Source organism: Dipodomys merriami, unplaced genomic scaffold, assembly GCF_024711535.1.
Source record: "Dipodomys merriami isolate MVZ:Mamm:240054 unplaced genomic scaffold, mDipMer1.0.p SCAF_70, whole genome shotgun sequence".
Taxonomy (NCBI): Eukaryota; Metazoa; Chordata; class Mammalia; order Rodentia; family Heteromyidae; genus Dipodomys; species Dipodomys merriami.
In genome coordinates this window covers 5,737,472-5,755,493 of record NW_027206291.1, presented here as the reverse complement: position 1 = coordinate 5,755,493, position 18,022 = coordinate 5,737,472, and the positions used below count along the sequence as shown (strand labels likewise).

Sequence of the window (18,022 nt, the reverse complement as noted above, 5' to 3'; positions counted from 1 at the left end):
TTCTTTTGTTATGGGGCCTGAAACTCAGGACCTGGGAGCTGTCCCTGAGCTCTTTTGCTCAAGGCTAGCACACTACCACCTTGAGCTCCACTTCCAGTTTCCTGTTGGTTAAGTACACTACCACCTTGAGCTCCACTTCCAGTTTCCTGTTGGTTAATTAGAGATAAGAGTTTCATGGAGTTTTTCTGTCCCAGCTGACTTTGAACCACAATCCTCAGAGATCAGTCTCCTGAATAGCTAGGATTGCAGGCCTGAGCCACCAGTGCCCAGCATCAGCACTTCTTTCACTTGACATCTGCTTTTTCCCATGTAGGCCTTGGTTTCCTTGTTAGTAAAAGCCCAGTTGTAAAAATAACCAGACCCTCCCCTCCCCATCTGAGTCTTGGGGAACTGTTGGATGGTGGCCTGGGCACCCCATATTGTTCCACATGGGTTCACATTCAGGTCCTATCCTTGTAGCGTCGAGAAGCCCGGAAGTTGGAGCAAGCCAACAATCCTTTCTACATTAAGAGCTCTCCATCTCCGCAGAAGGTGAGATAGTCTCCTCTTGTCCTTGAGCTGGTACCATCTAGCCTCCCCTGACCCCAGCAACATGCTCTTTCTGCCCATCCAAGAAAGAGTGACATACTGTCCTCATGGACCCACTCAGCAGAGAGGCCACAGGGTCTTGCATTGGTGATTAGAGCCATCAGGATAGTACATGTCCTCCTGTGCCATGCCAGGTCCAAGCTGAGATGGTGCCTCCACCTAGATAGAGAGCCTACAGAGGGGGGACTTCCCCACTGCTCAAATGTCCTGTCTGGGTCCAAGGGTGGCACCCATCCCCTTCAGGCACAACATCCACCCAGCTGTCCCAAGAAGCACCGGCCTCACACAGGCAGGTGTCCTAGCCATTCTGCACTTTCTAGCCCATCAGGTCTCTGGAGTTTTCAGCTTTGTGGGCAGATGGAGTATAGTTAGGGACCACAGGTAATTGTGATGAACCAAAGGAGGCTTCTTGTCACCCTGAAAGATGTGGGGTTGCCTTGCTCTGGTGTTAAGCCAGTGTTACTTCAACAAAAAGTTACTCAAAGTTACAAAAAGGTTACTTGTCCTTCTGTAGTAGTTTTGTATCATTTCATTTCAGTGACAGAATTTCCCTGTCTTTACAAAACATAACACAGAGATGAGCTGTGTTCATTTGTCCATGGGCAACAAGCAAGACCCTTACTCCCCAGGGCATCAGGGATGTGCTCATGCAGGTGCATCCATGTCCCCAAGGCTTGTCCCCTATGTGTACATAGCCCCTTCGGGTGCTGTATTGCCCTGGAATTGCTCTTCTAGAGGTACCAAGATGCGCCAGGTGTGGAACACATTCCTGTGGTACAGATTGACCTCTCTGTACCTCTGAAAGTTCCAGGTAAGTACCTGCTGACTTCAGGTGGCATGTGGCACATGGGCTGTATCCAACCCCTGTACCTACCCCACCCAGTTCCCTGTACATTGCTCCCTGTGAGGGCTACCTGCAGGCTTTGGTTGAGCATCCTGCCCCATAGGAATGCCCATGTCAGACCAGTATGTGAAGTTGGAGGAGGAACGCAGGCACCGGCAGAGGCTGGAGAAGGACAAAAAGAAAAGGAAGAAGAAAGAGAAGGAGAAGAAGGGCAAGCACCGCCGCCATAGCTCATTGCCTACGGAGAGTGACGAGGACATTGCCCCTGCCCAGCAGGTGGACATTGTCACCGAGGAGATGCCTGAGGTCAGCTCTGCAACCTAGTTATATAAATGGGGGAGAAGTTCCCACATCCCTGTGTGGGTGGGGCTATTGGCCCTGGTAGAGATGGTCTTGCCTACATTACTCCAGTGGATAGGGACATTTGAGCCTTGCTGCCTTCCCTAGCCAGTGAGCAGGCCTGTCTTGGCATCTCACAGAGCAGAAAGAAAGGGGGCTGGCTTACTGTGAACAGACCCCCCCCCCCCAGTGTCTAATCTAGCAGTCTTGGTATGTGTGACACTGAGTGACATCCTCCCAGGCAGAGTCATGCATTGACCTCCCAGGCAGTTCTGTCATTTGACAGAGGGAAACCAGAGATTTCTTTAAAATCTGGTGGTTGCTGGTTAACTAGACCCTGAGTTCCTCTGTCTCCTCAGAATGCTCTGCCCAGTGATGAGGATGACAAAGACCCCAACGACCCCTACAGGGCTCTGGACATTGATCTGGATAAGTAAGTAAAAGGTGGGCAGGAATTCTGGTGTCCTACAGAATCCACAGACAGATGGGCTATGTACTGGACTAGGGCTACATGTGGACATGATTGGTGGCCAGTGGCCTTGTGCCATTGGAGAACTCAGGTCTTCCAGAAGTACTGAGGAGTTCCTAGGCCTGGATTAAGAAACATATGAGCCTGTAATCCTAGCTACTTAGAAGGCTGAGATCTGAGGATCACGGTTCAAAGCCAGCCTGGGCAGGAAAGTCCGTGAGACTCTTACCTCATATAAACCACCAGAAAACCAGAAGTGGTGCTGTAGCTCAAGTGGTAGAGCTCTAGCCTTGAGCTGAAGAGCTGAGGGACAGCGCCCACTCCCAGAGTTCAAGCCCCACGACTGACAAAAAAAAAAAAAAAAGAATGACCATCAGAGACTTGAGCAGAAATACCCTCATAGGCCATAATCAACTTTGGACTGTTTCTAGGTGTTCGGGATGTTCAAGCCGGAGGGGTATGTTCTGAGCTCCTGTGACCTTTTACCTCTTAGAGCATATAGGAACCTTGTAAATGCACAAAGGGCCAGGCAGTCGTGACAGCAGGGCCATGGCTGTGCATAGTGACCCCAAGTCTCTTTCCTCTCCCAAGGCCCTTAGCTGATAGTGAGAAGCTGCCTATCCAGAAACACAGAGATGCTGAGACCTCCAAGTCCCCAGAAAAAGAGGATGTTCCAGTGGCAGAAAAGAAGAGCAAGAAACCCAAGAAGAAAGAAAAGAAACACAAAGAAAAAGAAAGAGACAAAGAAAAGAAAAAAGAAAAGAAGAAGGTTTGCTGTGCTGGGTCAGGCAGGGCATGCTCTCAGCCTTTTGTCCCATGCTTCTTAGTACAATACAGCTGGTCTCTTGGTGACTCAGGTTGGGGATAATGAGGATAGAGACCCAGAGCAGGACTCCAGCAAATACCCTGGTATCCCACAGTATTTGGTGGGGGTTTCAGAGCCACAAAGAAGCTTTTTACTCCTTAGCCACACCTCTATCCAGAAAGGGTTTTTTTTTTTTTTGAGAAAACTACTTGAATGGCACATGCCTACATCAGCCTCGTGTAGCCATATTTTGGCTGTTGCTGGCATTTGGTGGTTGGAAGATCTATGGACATCCCTTTAGTACAGTAGCCAGGACTGGATGTTGTCCCTGCCACTTGGTTCAGATGTTATGCAGAGCAGTCACTCTGAGGCCTAATGGGAAAAGTCATAGCCAGGCACCAGTGGCTTATACCTGTAATCCTGGCTACTTAAGAGGCTGAGATAAGAAGATTGCACTTCAAAGCCAGCTGAGGCAGGAAAATGTAAGACTCTCACCCTCCAGTTAGCCACCAAAAATTGAAGCTGTGGTAGAGTACTAGTGTTGATCAAAAAAGCTTAGGAACAGTACCCAGGCCCAGAACTTGCATAGAAAGGGGTGGGGGAGCCAATAGGCAGCCATGCCATTCACCTTACCTTCCCCATCCACCTCCTGCACTGGACTCTTTCTGCTTTGACTAAAAGTCATTTTTCCATGGCTGCAGGGTGAGGACTTAGACTTCTGGCTGTCTACCACCCCACCACCTGCCACTACCGTCCCTGCACCATCCACAGTAAGCACCTGGTGGGTGGCTTGTGCTGGCCCCAGTATGTCCTCAAAGCTCTTGACTGGGCACTTTCTGCAGGAGCAAGTAGGGGGAATGCTGCTCCCTTCTCACCCTGGGTACAAGCTGGAGCCATAGATGAAGTATTAGCAACAGAGAAAGCGTGAAGCCTGATGCATATAGTCCTCAGCCAGGCCCCATGCCTTCCTACCCATGGCCAACACTTGGGTAGGGCCACTTTCTACAGGCTCCAGATAATTTGGAGGTGGAGGGTGTCTCAGATGGGAATAGGACTGGCAGAGAGGCCACCCAAATACCTCTTCCTTCTGTCTTAAGCCATGAGCTCTCCCAGCATCCTAGGATCCCCATGAGCCCCCAGCTTTCCTTTCCTGGCTCCCTGCAGGAAGAGATTGGTGTACATGCTGTCACCACCCCCAAAGATGAATGTGAGGGATCCAAGAGGGAGGAACCAGAAGATGAGGATGATGACGTGGAACATGACCAGGAGAGGGTGAGGCACCATGAGTGGGTGACTGGGTCATGGGGAGGGTCTGCAGTCACCCCAGAGGTTCTTTTTTTTTTTTAATAATTGAAGTTTCATTAATAATTTTTAAACTTCAACCCTTTAAAGTGTATAATGTATTTAAAGTACAATCTTAGTTGCACAGGACCTATGAAGGTCCAGAACATTCTATCAACCTAAGGAAGCTCTGTCCCATTGCAATTTTCTGGGCCCTTGTGACCTACATATCCACTTCCGGTCTCTGAATTTTCCTATTCTGGACATTTGCTAGAGCCACATACTAGGGGGCCTTTCCAGTCTCGTTCTCTGGTTTAGAGATGTGTATAAGTCCCTCTAAGTAGCATGCCTCACAGTCTCGTCCTGTTCATGCCTATGTGATGCCCAGTTTTTCCCCATAACAGAAATCCTCCAGGCATAAGAAGAAGAAACACAAGAAGGAGAAGGAGGAAAGATCCAAAGACAAGAAGAAGACCAAGAAGAAGCAGTCTGAGCAAGAGGAGGCGACAGCTGTGGAGCCAGTAGAGAACGGTGCAGCTGAGGAAGAGCCCATTCCAGTGAGGACACTTCTGCCACCCTCTTGCACCAGGGCTACTGCTCATGTAGCCCTTTGGGTCTTTGATTTGATTTGGGGAGAGTGCTGCAGATTCTGGGAACTCATCCTCTTGCAGACCAATAGTGGGACCCTCAGGGATTGGTGAGGCAGACCTTATGTTTTGGTCTGGGAGCCTGGGAGCCCAGAGTCTAGCACCTTGAGGGCCTGGTACCATGTAGTTCCACTTGTTCATAGGGAGCATGTTATACCTGGGCACTGGGTATTGCCACATCCCTGAAGTCCTTATCACCCACACCTTACACATTTCTTCTTCTTCAGCCCATGTCCAGTTACTGCCTCCTTGCTGAGAACTCATACATTAAGATGGTGAGTGATGGGTATGTTCCTGCAGGGACAGGGCTATCTTTTGTTGAAGCAAAGGGCTGTAGGGAAGGTTAAGGGGCTGCAGCAACTACAGGGCACATAAGAGGCTCCCACCATCAGCCCAGGTGTATCAGCACACATGCAGGGCCCTGTTCCCAGGGGAGGTATCGCTGGCAGAATCCAGACCCCAGATGTACTTCTGATTTTGTGACAGTACAGAGAGCACAGCTGCCTGAGAGTCAGTACTTTTTTGTTTTTGTTTTGTCTCCTTAACAACAAAAGACAGGAAAGCTGAGAGAGTGTGTCTGTATTGGTCTGTTACCTCACTATTTGAGAGACAGGCAGGAGGATCTTGAGTTTTAGGCCATCCTGGATTACATAATGAGGTCCTGTCACAATTTTTTTTTTTTTTTGGTCTGTCGTGGGGCTTGAACTCTGGGCCTCAGCTCTTCAGCTCAAGGCTAGCACTCTACCTCTTGAGCCACAGCACCACTTCCAGTTTTCTGACTGGTTTATTGGAGATAAGAGTCTCATGGTCTTTTCTGCCCTGGCTGACTTTGAACCGAGATCCTCAGATCTCTGCCTCCTGAGTAGCTAGGATTACAGGTGTGAACCACCGGCACCCGGCCTGTCACAAAATTTTAATTAATGAAGGCTGTGAGTATGGCTAGAGTGCTTGCTTAGCTTGTGCAAGAACTTGGGTTCAAACCCTAGTATAGCTCCAAACTTAAAATGAGTTCAGGCTACACCCAGACTTCCATCCAGGATGGGATGGGCAAGGAGCCTTCACAGGTGTTGAATGCAGATCACTTTCTTTTTTGGGTGGGGTGGGGGGGTGGGGGGGTTGGGCAGGGGGGTCTGGTCATGGGGCCTGAACTCTGGGCCTGGGCACTGTCCCTCAGCTCTTCAGCTCAAGGCTAGCACTCTACCACTTGAGCCACAGCGCCACTTCCGGCTTTTTTTTTTTTTTTTTGCTTATGTGGTGCTGAGGAATCAAACCCAGGGCCTCATGCATGCAAGGCAAGTGCTCTACCACTGAGCCACCTTCCCAGCCCATGCAGATCACTTTCAATCAGTACAGGAGCAGTTGTCATGGTCCTGGTGATGAATTCACACTCTTTGGCCTGTCACTGGGGTTCACACTCTCCCTTCACCCCACCCTTATCTCGTGCAGACGTATGACATCCAGGCTAGCCTGCAGAAGGACAGCCAGGTCACTGTGTCCATCATCCTGGAGAACCAGAGCAGCAGCTTCCTGAAGAACATGGAGCTTAATGTGCTGGACTCACTCAACACCAAGATGGCCCGGCCAGAGGGCTCCTCTGTTCATGATGGTGTCCCAGTGCCTTTCCAGCTGCCCCCGGGTGAGCCAACCTGCCCCTTCTGTGGCTTATACTGAGCGTGGTGAACTGAAGGAGGCCAGTAGTTTCTTCCCCACTCCACCCCCACCCCCCAGTCTTGGGGCTTGAACTCGGGGCCTGGGCTGAGTTCTGTCCTTGAGCCTCTCAGATCTCAAGGCCTAGTGCTCTACCATTTGAGCCACAGCACCACTTCTGGCTTTTTCTGAGGATTTTATTGAGAAGTAAGAGTCTCATGAACTTTCCTGCCCTGGCTGGCCTTGAACTGTGATCTTCAGATCTTAGCCTCCTAGGATTACAGGTGTGAGCCACCAGTGCCCAGCTTGAGGCCAGTGGTTTCTGATAACATCTAACTCCTGCTGCTTGCCCCCTTCATCCTTTGTCCATGTATAAGCAGGTCCTGACTCTTGAGGGCCATTGGAGGCCACGGGCCGTGAGGTCCTTGAGTATCTGGAACACGGTGACCCTTGGGCGGGTTATGATGGAGTCCCCAGGTTAGCATAACATTTGTAGGCTTTCCTTGTCTAGTGACAAAGGTTGTTACTTGTGGCATGGGGCCAGGACAGGTCTAGGCCAGATTTGAGGACATTGGTAGTTTTTTGTTCCTTTTATTTCTGCCCCATGTCCATGGTACTTCTCCGATTTCCAACCCACAGGGACCCTAGAGCCACTGCTAGGGACAGACCCTAGGGGCCCCAGCTGAGCCCCACAGGATCTCAGGCCCACTATCTCTCATCCCCACCAGGCGTCTCAAACGAAGCCCAGTTTGTGTTCACCATTCAGAGCATCGTCATGGCCCAGAAGCTCAAGGGCACACTGTCCTTCATCGCTAAGGTATATGCTGTGAACCCTACTCTCAAGGGACTCCTGTTGGCATGTCCTCTACAGGCTGGCAGCACCCAGAGCCCCACCAGCTCTGTGTCTCCTTCGCCCTGTCCCAGTGGGTGTTGGGCATACCCAGGAGAAGAAAGCACCTGCCTGGGGAGCCCCTGGCTCTCCACTCAGCTGCTGCCTTCCCTCCGCGCAGGATGACAACGGAGCCACCCATGAGAAGCTGGACTTCAGGCTGCTCTTCAGCTGCAGCTCCTACCTGATCACCACACCGTGCTATAGGTGTGTGCAACCCCCTTGGTTAATCCAAGCAGTTTTTTTTGTTTTTTTGTTTTTTTGTTTTTTTTTGTCGGTCGTGAGGCTTGAACTCTGGGCTTGGGCGCTATCCCTGCACTTTTCAGTTGAAGGTGAGCGCTCTACCGCTTGAGCCATAGCGCCACTTCCAGTTTTCTAGTGGTTAATTGGAGATAAGAGTCTCACGGACTTTTCTGCCTGGGCTAGCTTTGAACCGTGAGCCTCAGATCTCAGCTTCTTCAGTAGGATTACAAGCATGAGCCACCAGCACCTGGCTAATCCAAGCAGTTCTTTGGCCCTCCAGTTTGGCAAGCAGAAGGGCAGAGGCCCTGGGAATCTGCTGGGATTGTCTTCAGGCACCACAGAGCTGAGACTTCAGACTGTACTTGTATTCCCCCAATCCTGGAGGCTGGGGTTGCAGGGCTGATTCCTTCTGAGGCTGCCCATCTTGGCTCTTGATATGTGGCTCAGGTAGGCCTTAAGATCCCTACTTCAGCCTCTCCAGTTCTGGGTCATGGTCACCACACCTATCTTGTGTGTCTCTGTCTCTTTTTCTTTTCTTTTTTATTGGTCAGTCATGGGTTTTGAACTCTGGGCCTTGGCACTGTTCCTGAGCTCCTCAGCTCAAGGTGAGCACTGTACCACTTGAGCCACAGTACCACTTCTAGTTTTCTGTTGGTTAATTGGAGTCTCACAGACTTTCCTGCCTGGGCTGGCCTTGAACCGTGATCCTCAGATCTCAGCCTCCTGAGTAGCTAGGATTACAGGTGTGAGCCACTGGCACCCAGCTCTTGTGTCTTTTTTAAATACTTTTACTAGCATATATTTTTACAAAGGTAAATCACTGTGTGTGTGTGTGTGTGTGTGTGTGTGTGTGTAAAACTGCTAGTACTCTAGTATTCTACCATAGATTAAGGAATACCTCTCATCCATCCATCATCATCTCCCCCCCCCCCCCCCCCCCCCCCCCCCCCGTTAACTGGAGATGATGGATTTGTCTACTGGGGCTGGCTTTCACTGTTATTTTCTTTTCTTTTTTTTTTTCTGTCTGTCGGTTGTGGGGCTTGAACTCGGCTGGGCCTGGGTGCTGTCCCTCAGCTCTTCAGCTCAGGAGTAGCACTTTATCACTTGAGCCATAGAGCCACTTCCGGTTTTCTGGTAGTTCATTGGAGATAAGAGTCTCACAGAGTCACAGAGTTTCCTACCCGGGCTGGCTTTGAACCTCCATCCTCAGATCTCTCCCTCCTGAGTAGCTAAGATTACAGGCCTGAGCTACCAGCACCCAGCCAGTGTGTTATTTTCATACATGATCACTCCCATTATTACTCTTCATACTTCTTTTCTCCCACTTTGGTGTTTTTCTTTTTTTTAGTCTTTACTGGTATTTTTACAAAGTAGTCTTTACTATATGTATGCTATTTTACTATTTTCAGTATGTAAGAAAATATTACCCGGATCACTTTTCCCTTTTCCCCTCTTCTACTGGTGTCCCCCTAAAAAGTCTCCCTTTTACTTTTTTTTTTTTTTTTTGTCATTCATGGGGCTTGAACTCTGGTCCTGAGCACTTTCCCTCAGCTCTTCAGCTCAAGGTGAGCACTCTACCATTTGAGCCACAGCAACACTTCTAGTTTTCTGGTGGTTTATTGGAGATAAGAATCTCATGGCCTTACCTGCCCAGGCTGGCTCTGAATCATGATCCTCAGATCTCAGCCACCTGAATAGCTAGGAATACAGGCATGAGCCACCAGTGCCCGGCTTCCCTTTTACTTTTATGTCATGGTTTTTTTTTTTTTTTTTTTGGTCCGGTTGTGGGGCCTAGGCGCTGTCCCTTAGCTCTTCAGCTCAAGGCTAGCACTCTACCACTTGAGCCACAGCGCCACTTCCGGCTTTTTTTTTCTGCTTATGTGGTGCTGAGGAATCGAACTCAGGGCCTTGTGCATGCAAGGCAAGCGCTCTACTACTGAGCCACCTTCCCAGCCCTTTTTTGTTGTTTTTTTTTGTTTTGTTTTGTTTTTTGTCCGTCATGGGGCTTGAACTCTGGGCCTGGGCAGTATCCCTCAGCTTTTCAGCTCAAGCTGAGTGCTCTACCACTTGAGCCATAGCACCACTACCAGTTTTTGAATGGTTAACTGGAGATAAGAGACTCACAGATGTTCCTGCCCGGGCCTTGAACCACAGTCCTCATATCTTGGCCTCCTGAGTAGCTAGGATTATAGATGTGAGCCACTGGCACCTGGCAATGCTACTGTTTTTAGGTACATGTGTGACACTTTTTTGGGGGGGTGGGTGGTCCTGGGGCTTGAACTCTGGGCCTACGTGCTGCCCCTGAGCTTCTTTTGCTCAAGGCTCTTGCTCTACCACTTGAGCCACAGCACCACTTCCAGCTTTTTTGAATAGTTTATTGGAGATAAAGAGTCTCACAGGACTGGCCTTGATCCACAGTCCTCAGATCTCAGTCTCCAGAGTAGCTAGGATTATAGTACCAGCACCTGGGTATGGGTGTGTCTTGATCTCATCTTGTTATTAAGACACTAGTCAGATTGGAACAGGCCCCACCTCGATGATGCACTTTTGCCCTAAATGCCCTATTTCCAGTCAAACCTTGAGTTATCAGTCATTGGGTGCCAGCATTGAGCGTGTGGCTTTCTTTAGAAGAGGACGGAGCTCAACCAGAACATCTTCCTCACCCTGGAGATCTCCCAGGCCTCAAGTACAGCAAGGATGCCAGATGTTATCTATATCTTGTATCTTGCTGGATAGAAGCCCCAGCACCCAGACTACACACCTGTCATCACCTTGCCTGTATCCTTCCCACAGTGATGCCTTTGCCAAGTTGCTAGAATCTGGGGACCTGTGTATGAACTCAATCAAAGTCGATGGCACTAGTATGTCTTTCCACAACCTTCTGGCAAAGATCTGTTTTCACCACCATTTTTCAGGTAAGGATACAACATGGCTGTTTCAGAGTTTGTAGCATTTACCCACGTTTTCCTCATGGGGCCTGGTCCCACCTGTACTGCAGACCCCACCCTGACCCAGAATAGCTCATGTGTGTTCAGTTCTGAACCTCAAGGACTTGACAGAATACAGTGACTCCTGTCTCGGCCACCTACTGCTCTTCTTGGTCCCTTGGAACTGTGGCTGAGGTACCTCCTGGGTGGGGTCTTGTGCATGCAGGCAGGTAGGTGGACCTCATCTGGTGCTCTGTTACAGTTGTGGAGCGAGTGGACTCCTGCGCCTCTATGTACAGCCGGTCCATCCAGGGCCACCATGTCTGCCTCCTGGTAAAGAAGGTGAGTATAGGACATGGCCACAACACCATGCCAGGGAGCTGTCAGGCTTTTCCCAGTCCAACTGACACTGGAGAGAAATGTTTTCCCCATATATCTCTCTGTCAAGGAGGCTCTTTCTTGAGAGGCCCCCTGCTTGAGAGTAGGGGCTTTGCTGAGTGCTGGAGGCTCATTCCTGTAATCCTAGCTACTCAGGAGGCTGACATTTGAGGATTGTATGTAGTTTCAAACCCACTAGGCAGAAAAGTCTATGAGACTCCAATTAACCGCCAAAAAGCCAAAGCTGAGGTGTGGCTTGAATGGCAGAGCACTATCCTTGAGTATAAAAGCTCAGGGACAGCACAGTTCAAGCCCCAGGACTGGCACAAAAAGAATATAAATTTTAGTACAAGGTGGGTGTAGCCCCATGGCAGAGTTCTCACCCAACATGCACAGGCCCTCTAATTCCTCCCACACAGAGAGGCAGTGTCTCCTCATAGCTTTCTCCTCTCAGGGTGAGAACTCGGTGTCGGTGGACGGGAAGTGCAGTGATGCAACACTGCTCAGCAGCCTGCTGGAGGAGATGAAGGCCACACTAGCCCAATGCTGAGTACTGCCTGGAGCCCAGCCTGTGGAGGACACCCTGTCAATGGACACCAGATCTGACGTCTTGCCTCTCTCTCTTTTGTGGTGTACTGTCCTCACACCCAAGCATTAATTTAACTCCACTGTCCACTGTGTGACTTTTGAGACCCTATGTTGCATTGATTTATTATCCTTTTTTGACTCTACGTCCCTTTGGCAAGAAGTCCTATCCCAGTCCCCAAACTACCAAGGGGCTCCCTGGTTCTGCTTGCCACTGTATACTAGGGCCTGAGCTCCTTACAGTGTGGCCACAGGCCACTTACCAGGTGGTGGGACTTCCTGGGTCAGTGCCCAGTGGGCACCCCGATAAAGCCTGCCTCCAACAGGAAGGGTGGAGCTGACCTTCCTATGTCCTGTACCTAGGAAGCCCGACAGCTGCTTTTGTCCCCAAACATCCTGACTGGCTCTGAGGAGATGAACAGCTAGCCACCACCATGCTTCACTCTGCCAAACTCACAAGGAGAAAAGACCTGTTGCCACTGCCTGCTGTTTTCGTTGCTTGTGAGCTGACAGCAAGGCACTGAAGCCATAGGCTGGGCCATGGACAGAACCACTGATACCATGGACTGGCCTTTTTCTTGTTGGGACAGTATCTGGTCTCCTTGGGGGTGAGTGGTGGTGGCAGTGGCATGCAGTTTCATGACCATCTGCTTGTCACTACATACCACAAGGCTTATCCCTACATTATATCCATGGCTGTCTGGAGGGCCCTGGTAGAACTGGAAGCTCCATGTCTGGGTGGCTCATAGTGGAGGACACGGGTCCTGGATGCCCTTTACTTCCTGCTCAGTTGAATGAATGGGCTGCCCTTAGGCCGGGTCTCCTGGAAGGCGGCCTTCTGGGCAAAGCAGAGTGAGACCCTAGGTGGCTCCTCTGCATAGCCAGGCAGCCTGGTCACGTGCTGTACCTCCCTCAGGTGACAGTTCTCCATGACATTTTAACTGTCCTTTGATGAAACTGTCACTGTAGCATGTAGCGTAATCTATTACAGAATCCCGTGCCGTGATTCTAGAACTTTGAGATTGTATGATGTGTTACATAACAATTTATTTGCTATCGACATTCCCATATAAAAAAGACATATCACGCTGCTGTAATGATTTTTGTGTCAAGATGATCAATAAAATTGCAAAGCAGACATTCACGAGGTAACTGTCCTGCTAGTACCAGTGAGTACCCTCACCTTGTGTCAGTCCCCCACTTGGCCCTACAGGCTCCTGGGGCTTAGGTGGTACATGGGTGAGCAAGCCCCTGACCCCCACCTGTACACATTACCATCCTCCCTGCCATGGGAAAGCCATTGCTATGGGGCAGTGAGGCGAGGAATCTGGAGCTAAAAAGGCCAGCAGGAGAGTGACTAGCCTTGCCTCTGTGTTAAGTAGCCACAGTTCTACTGGCCTTATGGCTAGTGTAGACAGGGGACAAAGTCATGCTCAGAGGAAAAGAATGTGTCAAGTCAAACTTGATACCCAGATGCTGCCATGGCTGACCAGGCTCAATGGGAGGGGTAGAGCACTGACCCCAGGGTGCCAGGGCTGCCCTACCCTATTGTGCACCAGTGCCCTTTCTCAGACATGAAGCTGTCCCAAAAGATTACCCCCATCAGCCTTTTTCCATTCTCAATATCTAAGGCAGCCCTTGCTACATGAACATTGATGGTGTAGTTGGTGACCATCCACCTGGGGTAGGGTCCACTCACCACCATCACTACTATTCTCAACATCCCCATTATTGTTAGCCTTTTGGTTTTGTTTTAGTCTGTTAAGGGGCTTGAACTCCGGGCCTGTGTGCCACAGCTCCACTTCTGTTTTTCTGGTGATTTACTTGGAGATAAGAGTCTCACAGACTTTCTTGCCTAGACTGGCTTTGAACCTCTGTCCTCAGATCTCAGCTCCCTGAGTAGCTAGGATTATAAGCAGTACCCAGCCTGTTAACCCATTTTGTGTGGCTTTGACCTCCCAATATTGTGTCAAGGGTATCTACCCTGAAAGGATAGAGGTGTACTGTGTATTGCTCCCACACAGAGGTAGCAATAGGCCCTTAACTTTCCTTCTTGTGTCAGCAAGCACCCAGCCCAGGCAACTAGCTCTGCTCTTGGACTGCTAGGTGTATCATGTGACAGGATCCATAGATCCTGGGTCCCACTTAAATGACAAAAACTAAAATGCACTAAAACTAGCCTGGCTTTCACACAAGTCATTGTGTCATTGAAAGAACACACTTATTTCCTTCGCCCCCCCCCCAAAAAAAAAAAAACACTTAGACATGCTCAGGTGTGTCATGGTCCTGGAGCCCTAAGTAGGGCTTACTGGGCTTCATCAAGTCCTATTTGTGGGTCAGAGGCCTGAACCTACCTACTGCACTCAAGTGAGGATCTTCAAGCCTCCCAGTTTCTTTCTCCTGAACCAACAAAGCTGTTCTTCAGTAGTGCATGAGTGGCTCATGCCTGTAATCCTAACTACTCTGGAGGCTGAGATTTGAGGACCAACCTAGGCAGAGACATCCATGAGAACAATTACTTAAAATTAACTGCCAGAAAGCTAGAAGTAGAGCTGTGACTCGAGATAGAATGCCCATCCTTGAATGAAAAAGCTAAGGGATAGTGCTCAAGGTCCTGTGTTCAACCCTTAGTACTGACATGAGAGAAAAAAAAAAAAAAAAACAGTTCAATAAGAAATTAGGACGCTTTAATGGCCCCATCCAACTGTTCTATGGCCCTGCCTGGGGCCAATGCTATCAATACACAAACCCATCTCCCTCCCACAACCCCCAACCCAGGCTGAGCTCCACAAGAATAGAGGGGGAAATTCAATATGGCAGCCAGCTTGTTCCCAGTCTGGGATAGCTGAGCTGAGTCCTGACCCCTGTTGTAGCCTGAGGCAGGTCCTTGTCAGTGCTGGGTCAGACATTCAGAGACATTTTCCAAAGTCAGGTTGGCCAATTGCTGGGGCTCCAGACAAGTGAAGCTTGGTGATGTCAGGCTGTGCGGAACAAAGTGCCCTCAGTCCTTCCTTGCCTGCTGTTGCCTCCTTCCTTTATCTCTGCTGGGAGCCCTGTGCCTCCTCTTAGCCTGTTCCTGGGTCCCCAAAAGAGTCCCCGGAGGGTCCACCCACTGTCCCTGATACACATATGATGGGCCGTATTAGGACATAGGAGTGCTTGGTGGAAAACTCACTGTGGGGTTTGGATTTCTAGTTTAGGACATTCCCACCTCCAGAGTCCCCTGCTTCCCTCCAGCCTCCCTCTAGCCTCCCCTTCAGGAATACTCACAAGGCTGGGGTGGTTCTGCACATCCCAGGTGAAGCGATGAGGAAGACCACATGAGTGTGGCTGTACAGCAGAGGTCCAGCACATCCAGGCACAGAGTCCTGCTTATGGTGTCTACCCATCCAGCACCCCCATGGACCCAGAGGACCCCAGAGCACTCAGTTCTTCCCTCTTCCCTCCCCGTTCTTCCCTTGCAGAGGGCCCAGCCTTACCTCACACTGGTATTCTGGCTGAAAGATAGGATAGGGCTCCAGTTAAACCTTATTTTCTATTCTGGGGCTGCAGCTATATCCATGGCCCTTAGGTATCACTTCTGGGGCTCTGCCACCAGACTATGGGGACCCTTCAGCTAGGATGATCTGTCTCCCTCCTCCAGCTGAACTCAAGAAACTCTCAAGGGAGTTGAGAACTGAGTGGTCCCAGCCCCCTCCTTTATAGGCTCAGATGGGTGACATTCTGCCTCCTGGTGGCCCCTGTGTAGGTCCTGGGAGCCACCCTCTGCATATCACCCCCAAAGGTACTCACATACCCACACTGCCTCTGAAAAACTGATGTTGCATTCGAGGAGAGGGACTTACTTGTGCCAATTATTTCTGCAATGAAAATGAGTTTGGAGTTAGGGAGTCCTATAGTAACTTTGATCAGTGTCCCCCTCCTTGAGCCTAGGCCTGTGGGCAACCAAAACCCATCAACTCACAAGTAACTCAGAAGACCCTTTACAGCTGATTCCCACTGTGCTGATGACCTGTGGGGGACATAGGACTTGGAGGTAGGGTACTCCCCCAGCCCCAGGCCCCACCCTACCCAGGAGGTGATAAACCTGGGACCCCACAGATAGTAGGGTCCTCCATAGGTGGGGCTAACAGCTGAGCCCTACTCGCAGTTGTAGCCAAAGCAGACGACATGTGAGTCTGTGCAATTGGTGCAGGAGATGGTCTGATATTGGAAGATGCCTGTAATACAGGAGAGTTGGCCAAGAGCTCCCCTTAGGCCTTCCAACTTGAACACCCTGTTGCTGGGCCCCTCAGCCTGAACCCACTTACCACAATGACGCTGACAATCGATGCGGCCTGTGGGGGCAAAGAATAGCTCAGTGCCTGTCCTTGCGCCACCTGGGGCAGAGTCATATACGGGTTTCATGTGTGTCCATAGCCCAGAAGAAAGGGGCCCTTGAAATGGCCCTCAGAGTAAGATAGGGGGAAAAACACCTCAAGGGAGGATGATTTCAGTGCTCTTATTAGCATATTTGAGGGACTAATTTTAAAAGGTGCTGGTGACTCATGCTTGTAATTCTAGCTACTCAGGATCACAGTTTGAAGCCAGCCAAGGCAGGAAAGTCTGTGAGACTATTATCTCCAATAAACTACTTGGAAATAGCCGGAATTGGCTGTGGCTCAAGTGGTAGAGTGCTAGCCTTGAGCACACAGAAGCTCAGGGACAGCGACCAGGTGCTGAGTTCAAGCCCAGGATTGGTAAAAAAAAAAAAAAAAGGTGCTGGGGGGTGACATTTATCCTGGTGACCATATGATGAAAAAGATCCCACCTGGGAAGCTGCCTCAGTCTCACTTTTCCCTGGGTGACTGGGACTCCCAAATCCTCATCCCCAAAAGTCCTCAGTTCTGGAGGAATTCGCGTCCCTGGGCATCATCACCCCTTCCCCGAGCCGTCCTGTACTCACTTTCGATGATGGCATTCTGGATGAGGTGCACTTGGTCCCGGAAAATGGCTCGCAGCTCATTGGGAAAATACCCTAATGTGAGAGGCAGAGCGAGGAGGTCAGGCTTAGGAGGCGGTCAATGTGGGTGGGTCTTGCCTCGATTTCCCCACTCCTTACCTGGGAAGTACATTTTCCCCTGGTACAGCTGGTCCATCCTCTGGTACACGGCTTGGGCTACTTGGTCCAGCTTCTCCCGGGCTGCGAAGGGGGTTTTCGGGGGCAGGTAAGCGGGCCTGGGGCGGGGGTTCTCGAGGTATGTGGGTGGGGCCGACCCCGGGGATGGGTTCTGCACTCACTGATCTCCGCTGGGATGGCCAAGTGTAGTTCCTTCATCGTGTCCTGACTCCACTCGGTGAGCAGCGCCCCAGACACGGGGATGTCACCCACCCACCAAGACTTGAGGTTCACGTGGTGGCGGTAGAAGGAGAACTTCTCCGAGAAGTTGCCGTTGCAGTGCAGGCAGCCTTGGGCCAGCGCTGTGGCCATCCCCAGGCACAACAGCAGGGCCATGGCCCGCCGCTGCCCACCAACCAACGGCGCCGCCAGGGCCACGCCCTCCAGCCGCGCACCAACCAACGGCGTCATCAGTACCCTCCTCTCCACATACCCAACCAACGGCGCGCGCTCGGGCCGTAACTTCACTCCCACCCCCGGGCTCAGGCCCCGCCTCCAGACAAGGCCCCGCCCCCGGTCTCCACTGGGAAGTGACTAGCCAGTTCCGCCTCCAGAACCTCGGTCACTTAGATGTCAGTCATAGATCAGGCTCCGCCCTCGACTTGACCTCTCCTCCCCTTTACAGAGCCTAGCTCCAGGGCCATCAACACGCTACATCTCCTCTTCCTGGGCCGGCCTCTGCTTGAGGATCCGCCACACGCTAACAACTACGATATAAACTCCGCCCACAAGTCTCGGCCAATGGCGGCAGAGGCCAGTTCTAGTTGCTAGACAACGAGGAGCGCGACCTAGCGCTTTGTCAGAATCCACGCTTCCATCCGGGGCACCCCGGACCCTTGACGAAGTGTTTCTCCATCCGGGCCTGGCGGGGGAGGGGGGGAGTGAGGGGGGGAGGTCCTGTATAGGAAGTAGGTCCGGCCCGCGGGTGCGGCAGGGGCGGGGCTTTCGACTTGTCCTTCCGCAGGCGTGTCCCTCCGCAGGGCGATGGCCAAGGAGGGTGACGGGAAACTGGCAAGGCGGGAATCCGGGGTGCCAGGATCAAGGCGGGGGCTGTGAGGCGGTCAGGTGAGTCTCCAGGAGGATGGAGGTGGCGACGTGCCCAAGTCGAGAGCGCTAACCTGTCAGGGAGGGGCCAGAGCGGGCGGCAGGACAGGGCTGGGTGGGGTGAAGTGGCGACGAAGCCGAGGAGGGCGCTGAGTCAAACTGAACTGTGCTTTGGGGA

The 18,022-nt window shown here is 51.2% G+C and overlaps 3 protein-coding genes across 4 annotated transcripts in view; 2 read left to right on the top strand and 1 right to left on the bottom strand.

Annotated features, from left to right (window-relative positions):
* The window catches only part of Ap3d1 (adaptor related protein complex 3 subunit delta 1), a 52,784-nt gene extending 39,995 nt beyond the window's left edge, over positions 1-12,789 (top strand). Inside the window, exons 18-32 of the mRNA XM_070007931.1 lie at positions 460-531; positions 1,324-1,399; positions 1,536-1,738; positions 2,131-2,204; positions 2,832-3,009; positions 3,747-3,815; positions 4,210-4,317; positions 4,731-4,883; positions 5,201-5,248; positions 6,420-6,609; positions 7,349-7,437; positions 7,631-7,716; positions 10,546-10,667; positions 10,942-11,021; positions 11,512-12,789. Of these exons, the coding sequence (XP_069864032.1) occupies positions 460-531; positions 1,324-1,399; positions 1,536-1,738; positions 2,131-2,204; positions 2,832-3,009; positions 3,747-3,815; positions 4,210-4,317; positions 4,731-4,883; positions 5,201-5,248; positions 6,420-6,609; positions 7,349-7,437; positions 7,631-7,716; positions 10,546-10,667; positions 10,942-11,021; positions 11,512-11,607 (1,644 nt within the window). The 3' untranslated portion in view covers positions 11,608-12,789. The remainder of the gene's footprint in view (positions 1-459; positions 532-1,323; positions 1,400-1,535; positions 1,739-2,130; positions 2,205-2,831; positions 3,010-3,746; positions 3,816-4,209; positions 4,318-4,730; positions 4,884-5,200; positions 5,249-6,419; positions 6,610-7,348; positions 7,438-7,630; positions 7,717-10,545; positions 10,668-10,941; positions 11,022-11,511) is intronic.
* Positions 12,790-14,307: 1,518 nt separating this feature from the next.
* On the bottom strand, positions 14,308-17,617 carry Izumo4 (IZUMO family member 4). Of its 2 annotated transcripts, none has more exons than XM_070007921.1 (10): positions 16,923-17,611; positions 16,744-16,824; positions 16,588-16,659; positions 15,953-15,979; positions 15,787-15,862; positions 15,607-15,654; positions 15,488-15,502; positions 15,122-15,139; positions 14,913-14,927; positions 14,308-14,623 (listed from the first exon to the last, which is right to left on the bottom strand). In XM_070007921.1, exons 1-10 carry the CDS (start codon positions 17,209-17,211, stop codon positions 14,533-14,535), a joined length of 732 nt encoding a protein of 243 aa, XP_069864022.1. In that variant the 5' UTR covers positions 17,212-17,611; the 3' UTR covers positions 14,308-14,532. The 2 variants fall into 2 exon arrangements, 1 of the variants encoding a protein (XP_069864022.1); XR_011368890.1 differs by having other exon boundaries at positions 14,568-14,623; positions 15,439-15,502; positions 16,923-17,617.
* Positions 17,618-17,744: 127 nt separating this feature from the next.
* Mob3a (MOB kinase activator 3A) overlaps positions 17,745-18,022 on the top strand; it is a 31,649-nt gene continuing 31,371 nt past the window's right edge. The window contains exon 1 of the mRNA XM_070007922.1: positions 17,745-17,865. The gene's annotated coding sequence lies outside the window, so the exon portion shown is untranslated. The remainder of the gene's footprint in view (positions 17,866-18,022) is intronic.